This window comes from Cajanus cajan, chromosome 7, assembly GCF_000230855.2.
Source record: "Cajanus cajan strain Asha chromosome 7, NIPB_CcT2T_4, whole genome shotgun sequence".
NCBI lineage: Eukaryota > Viridiplantae > Streptophyta > Magnoliopsida > Fabales > Fabaceae > Cajanus > Cajanus cajan.
Window position 1 is genome coordinate 61,233,883 of NC_138523.1, and position 7,205 is coordinate 61,241,087.

Consider the following 7,205-nt stretch of genomic DNA (forward strand, 5'->3'; position numbering starts at 1 on the left):
GAATTGGGTCAATACATTAGATGTGCTCATAATTTATAAGATGTTTGATACTGCAAAACAAAAATACTTGGTTAAAATCTAATCTTCCAATTTCATGAATTAATCTTCATGAAATCGGTTGTTAATTGACTATTCGACACGCACTAAAATCTTTATCTACCATGCATGAAATGCTATTTGGAAATCAAATTCACTTGATAATCAGTTGTTCAATAACAAGATTATCTTGTGAGCAATTACTAATTTGACAATGCAGAAACATGAATTCGGCATAACGAGTGAGACTCTTTGCACTCTAGTGCTCGAGCCTGGAGGGTTGTGTACCGTCTGACTCTTAAACTGGCTAAGCTGGCTAATTTGAGACTCTTCGCGCCCTTGACGTTCGAGTCTGGAGGGTTGTGTACCCTCCAGATTTCCAATTGACCGAATCAATTAAACAGGTCGAATTTAGGGTCACTCACAAATTTTCTAAAACTAATTAAAACAGTAATTTCCACGATTTTCATATTTAATTACGATTATTAATATGATTTATAGACTCATTATGATAAATAAAATCAAGGCTTATTTCAAGAGATTGAGATCGGAGAAAAAGATTTATATCCTTAATATAACACTCACGTATATAAAAGAAAAAGAGTTTTATTAAAAATAGGTTACACTCATTGAATATTTTAACTCAGGACGACTGCTTGATTCTGTTATAGTTCGTATCAGTAGGAGTTTTCTGACTAGTATCCTTTTACCGAAACAAGTGGGATTAGCGTTTTCCTAACACATAAATGTTCGCGGAGGATTGGCGTTCTCATTAGTTACTACCTCGGTTGCCAGTTGTATGTGTCCAGGTGCCTCACGGATGCAAAGGGACTGAACCGAGTAGTACACAAACCCCGTAAGTCATGAGCCAAGAAGGCGTAATGACTTGATTAGCCCACTCTCTTCGCCACCGATCGAGTGGTACAGGTCCATTAATCAAAATAAAATCGACACCATCAGCTCTTATACACGACTATATAGTAAGGTAAATCATCGACAAGAGTACAATACAAGACCATTTGCATGAATTTCACGGCTCTCAAACTCAAGTTTTCTTCGCTTTACTTGGTTTTCCGAATTTGATTTCCTCACAAAATCCTTAGAAAGAAGACCAAGGACAAAAGTCCTAGGTACAAAGCACAACACAGAGACAAAACCCTAATTTTATTTTACATCACACTGGAGGTTGCATTATCCCAAGTCTTGTAAACCATCATCATGGGAGGAGAGGAATACACTCTCTGTGTGAGTGTTGTGTTGCATATTGAAGTGAATCCTAGGTTTAAGTTCAATTCCTATCGTGACTAATTTGGTAATCTTTCTTATATTTAAAAAAAAATGTATAAAAACTCATTATCTATTCAATTTTCCTTCATCTTATTTTCTCTCTATCTCTGTTATGTTTATCTCATTAAGTCATTATCGACACATTTTCTCAATTAATATTTTATAATTAAAATTAATAATAAATTATACATACAAATAAATATTATATTTATATTTATATTTAAAATTTATATAAATAGATATTTATATATATATAAATTATATTTTAAATTTATGATAAATAATTTATATTGTAACATAATATTATTTTTATTTGTTAATAATTTATTTTAAAATTTTAATTAATAAATAATTGTGATAAATAAAAATTAAATTAAATAAAAAATTAAAAATTTTATAAAATGACTCTTATGTAAGATAAATTTTCGTATTTAATATATATTCTCTATTTATTTGTCTCTTATTTTTATCTCTATCCACTTTATTTTAGGCGGACAAATATTCATGCTCTAACTAAAATAATTGATTAAGATCCTAGAGGGAAAGATCTTGAACTAATATAAATTGATCTTTCTTTGCATTAATAAAAAATACTAAAATATATTTTAAATCTTTATAAATATGATTTTGCTTGATCTAGTCCTTAAAAATATATTATTTTAAGATTTTTGACATGTTTTTTATATTTTTTTTTACTTTTTATCATTAATTCTAATTAATTTAATGCTAACAAAACTAATAAAATAAAAATATTAATTGAGATAATTGGGATAAAAAATATTTTAAATTAAAATAATAAGATTGATTTAAAATATATAATATAATACATTAATTATTTTATATAAATAAAATAACAACATATAATTTAATTTTAAATTTTAAATATATTATGAAAAGTAATTTTATTGTTTTAATACTTTTTAATTTTCAATTCATTAACTTGCTTTTAAATTGTATTTGTTTAAAATTTATAATTTACTTAGACTTTTATAAAGTACTTTTAATATTATTTTTATATTTCAATTAATTAACTTTGACCTATCGTAATATATTTATTTTTTAATATATCACAAGTAGTCATTTTTTCTTTAAAGATAAAAAAATAGTATATTAAAAGTAAATTATAAATATCTAAGTAAAATATTTTTTTTAAAAATGTGCAAAATTAGAAACAAAGTGAGAACAATATTAAAACAATAAAAACTACTTTTTGCAATATATTATAATTAAAAATAAAAAATATATAATTGTTTTATGTATATAAAATAATAAACATATTACTTAATTGAATTATACACCTAAAACTAATCTAATTATTTAAATTTAAAATATTTTTTTGTTATCTTCAAATATATTTTTTATTTTTTTTATCATGAAAATGATAGATAAGAGGTGACACATCTATGATTACTAGATAGAGAACCAATGACATATTAAGGAAAACACTATTTTTCACTTAATAGTTAGCTGAAGCCTGATAATATCCTATTTAATTTAATACTTTATTTACCAAACTGAGAATTAATAGAGGTCCACCAAAAGAATTTCACCTATAATAATATTTTTGTATTTTATTAATTATGTTAGCACTAAATTAATTAGAGTTAATAATAAAGTCTAAAAAATAATTCTAATTTATTTTATTAGTCATGTTAACACTAAATTAATTAGAGTTAATAATAAAGTCTAAAATATAATTCTAAGAAAATGTCTAAGCCATGAACACCCCTACCTAAACTATCGGAACAAATAAAATATGAATTAATAATGAAAGGGACATCTAATAAAAGTGAATCTAAATATGAAATGTCATCCATACAAGCAGTACTTCCCAGGGAAAGACTCGTATAACCTCATTTAGATTTATATTTATATTAACAGTAAGAGAGAGAGCTGTAATCCAAATGTGTGTAAAATCCTAAAATGGCAGTAATAAACCACAAAAATATGGCATGTCCAGAAAGGAAAACAAACGGGGAACAAGTGTGGCAGTCATCTTCTAGAAGACATCCCGAGACAAATAACAGAAACCACTATTATCTACCGGACTTCAACTTCTATGTACACTGTATTTTGATTGCTCTTGCACTATAATTTATCAGCGATTCTCCCTAGAGCATCTGCAAGCTTATCAAGCACAGAAACCAAATTACTTGAATGGTCTTTCCGCTGCTCCCGATCCAACTGGAAATTTATATTCTGCGCTTCAAGTTGAGCGCTTAGCATCTTGCCATTTCTTTCTAAGACATCAATTAATTGATATTGCAATGTTTCCTCCTCTCCATCAGTTGCTAACCGCTTCCTTTTCCGCTCTCCTTGAGATGTAGAACCCATTTCTGGATTTGAAGTAGACTGTTTCTCGTTAGTCACACCTATAGAATGAAAGGAATGTTTAAACAAGTTAAATGTATAATTAAGCATCAGTTAAGTCCTCAATATTATCATTGTTCAACCAGCACCTTTGCTTTTAAGTCTATTATGAGAAGCTACAACCACAGCTAAAGCTCATAATCACTAATCAGAATACTAAGCTATTGACTCTTAGAATGATTTTATCAAAAAAAAATTCCATTTATGAATAACATGCTTTTGATTTTTGAAACATAAATAGTTAAAGAATTACTCATACCATGCGAGGTATCAGGTATGTACCGAATTTAGACCGTTCCAAAAAAAGGTTACAACAAACTTTAATATCCAATGACTCATGGAAGAGTGAGAGTGTGAGGATTTGTAAGTAGCATTACTTGTGTGAATATAGAAGTTGACATCATTTACTTATATGTAAGGAACTTTGATCTGATTCATATTGTACGGATGCAATATTCATAAACGAGCATTCAAATAATTTCTAGATCATTTTAAGTAAGCAATCACACGTTGGATGATTCTATGCTACCAATTCCCATAGACACTGATACAAAGTGAATACGAGTAAATGAAACTTAGCACAAGAAGATAATATAATGGCATTACTGAAGTTTCAAATGCAAAAACAGGAAACTGATGAAATGAGAAAACAATGGACTTTATTTTCAGGCTGCGGGAGGAATCAGAAGCAGCAACAGAAACAAAAGCATTGGTCTAAAAGGTAGCAAGGTATTTTAGCTATTGAACAAGAAGATATTGAACAAGGTAGCAAGCTGCCACAGATGGATTTTAGCTAATTCAAGGTCTAAAAGCTCCATGTTCACCATATTCTGGATCTGGAGATAAAGAAATGTCATTCAAGTAGCTTCCATATTTTTGGGCTAGCCATCTTGTCATCTTGTGCAGTTTAACTAACTAAAACAGGCATTAGCCATTATGTTTAGAGCCCACCACATCAAATTTGGTTAGGAGAGAAAGCAATCTTAAGAACAGCACATAGAAGCCAAATCAGATCAAATATGAAGGCCGTGTTTGGGAAAATGTTTCAATAAGTACTAATATGAGAAAAAAATAGAAAGCAAAATGAGTTAAACTTCTTCTACAAGTTTAAATCAACTTATGCCCCTTAGTTTTTAGAAAAGTTAGATGAGACAGCTTCTATAAAAAAATAAAGTGTGAAGTTGATAGTAACTTAAGAAAAAAGTTTAATATATTTTACCTTTTTTATTTTCTTTTCCTATAAATGTCTAATTGAAAATTTTCTCCGAACTGGGCAGAAGTTTAATTAATCGTAATGTTATAACTAAATATTGCTAACTATATCATTCGAGTCTTAACTCTTTTAAGACAATACACGAGATGTTCAATAAATTATGACAGACATTATGAACTCAGCAAATTTGCCAAATCAATATTCTCATTTCAAAATGACTCAATTGCACTTGTGATTCTCATACTTTTAATCTGTGTAATTTTGGTTCCCCTAAATTTAATTGCTCACGTTTAGTCCTCGTAGTTTTAATAGTTCAAATTAAACCCCTCCCTTCAAAATTTCATTCAAAAATTAACCGAAATGTAATAAAGGTGTAACATCATTAATTTGAATAAATTAGCAAATGAAAAGATGCATAAAATATTTAAATAGAAAATAAAATGTAACAAAAACCATTTTTCGTTTTCTTATTGTTATAGAAATATTTTATATATCTTTTCCTTACAAATTAATGTTAAGTGAATGACCAATTTAGTCATCAAATTGGTCTTAAAATTAACAAAATAGCAAAATGTTCTCTAAAATTGTAAATCATCAATCAATTCAGTCTCTTCATTATTAGAATCTAAAAGAGCTTTTGTGATTGCCAACTTGGTGGAGTAATGATCAATTTTCCCCTTCCCTACATATTTATTCTTTTTCCGTCCATTAATTTTGCATTAGTTTTCTGATTTTCCATTGAGAAAATATCATCAAAGCAACCCCTAAACCAAGTCCAAGTTGTGTAACATGCAGGATTAAACAAAGGACTTAAGTTTTTAACTATGCTAGATGACTAATGACATCAAGCGGAAGGATTAAATTTATTGATAATTTACAATTTCAGGGACTATTTTGTCATTATATATATTTTTTATTTTTGATTCATCGGAATCAAGCTCTGACTCTAAAGCAGGGATTGACAACAACTTAGACACCCTATTTAACCAACTAAGCAAGACCCTTTTGGTTAGGACTAATTTGATCGATCTTTAGAATTTCATGCACTAAAGTTGATGGTTTAGATTTCTGTTAATTATTGAATGAAGTTTTAGGTTGAAAGGGATTTAATTTGATGAATTCGAAAGTAGGAGGAGAGGTGTTAAAAGTAGGGATGATTGGTAGAGTTAAGGCTTTGGATTTGAACATTTGCTAAATGAATCTGAAACAATGACAAAAATGTGATAAAGAGGAGTGTGGCATTATATTGAGCATTACCTTCAGCCTGGCATCCGCGGAGGAGTGGTTGATATTGTTTCTCTGGAAATGAGAAGAAAACATGAAGGGAAAGGAAATGAGTATTCAGAGCAAGGAGTGGAAGTTGTGATGAGTGCAGAAAAGGCAAATAAAAAACCTGAGATAGGGATGGGAGCAGGAATGGAGGGCGTTAAAATGTCCTTCTTCTCGGGACTAGCAGGGAGTTCATCTTGTTCAAAATCTGAGAACAAGCCATCCTCGCCAGCGGCACTTCGATTACTATCATAGAGGTTCAGGTGAGGATGAGGCTCCTCGGGGTCAGGCACTCTTTTAGTGTCATTGTCCTTGGGCAGCGTTACTGTGGGCGACGAAAGAGCGAGTGCCAACGTCGGCGCCTGCGAGCCTGAATCAAGAATATCATAGACCTCCTTGTCGAAAAATCCGGGCAATTTCCTCTCTCTCCTTAAATCGTTTCTCATCACCCAAAACGATTCCGCCTCCTCCCTTATCTGAGACTCCCATTCTTTGATCTTCTTATAGTCTCCGGCCAAATTACTCCACCTTTTCCGGCACTGAACCGGACCTCTGTTCACTCCATGCTTTCTGCAGTAAGATGACACCGATGCCCATTTTGGCTCCACCTGACCCGACCCGAATGCCAATCCCGCTGTCCGACCCCTCCTGAACTTGTTCTCCGCGTCTCTCTTTCCCTGTATTAGAACCAGAATTTCTTGTCTTGTCCACCGAGGCAGCCTCGGCGCTTTCCCTCCCTCTTCTCCACCATCCACGCCGTTTGTGTTTGTGTTTCGGTTATTCGTATTCTGACCCAAAGATAATTCCTGCTCCAAAGCCATTCACTCCACCTGACCCGACCCACCCTTTTTCTTTTTCTTCGCCACGTGACTCCTTTTCGGATGTCCGTTACGCCGTTTACGAGAGAAGAGAGGCTCCGTCACCTCATCCTTCTCCGTCAACACTGAGAAGAGGCACAGAACTGGAGGAGAGAGAGGGCGTTTTAGTTTTTGTTTTTGTTTTGCCTTTTGCGGCATTTCTAATTGTACTA

General features: G+C 31.5%; 1 protein-coding gene across 2 annotated transcripts; it reads right to left on the bottom strand.

Annotated features, from left to right (window-relative positions):
• Nucleotides 1-3,084: 3,084 nt before the first annotated feature.
• Nucleotides 3,085-7,205, bottom strand: LOC109806551 (trihelix transcription factor ASR3). 2 transcript variants are annotated; one of them, XM_083060419.1, is made up of 3 exons: nt 6,300-7,205; nt 6,164-6,205; nt 3,085-3,659 (listed from the first exon to the last, which is right to left on the bottom strand). In XM_083060419.1, exons 1-3 carry the CDS (start codon nt 6,994-6,996, stop codon nt 3,412-3,414), a joined length of 987 nt encoding a protein of 328 aa, XP_082916545.1. In that variant the 5' UTR covers nt 6,997-7,205; the 3' UTR covers nt 3,085-3,411. The 2 variants fall into 2 exon arrangements, with proteins under 2 accessions (XP_082916545.1, XP_082916544.1); XM_083060418.1 differs by having other exon boundaries at nt 3,085-3,695; nt 6,300-7,204.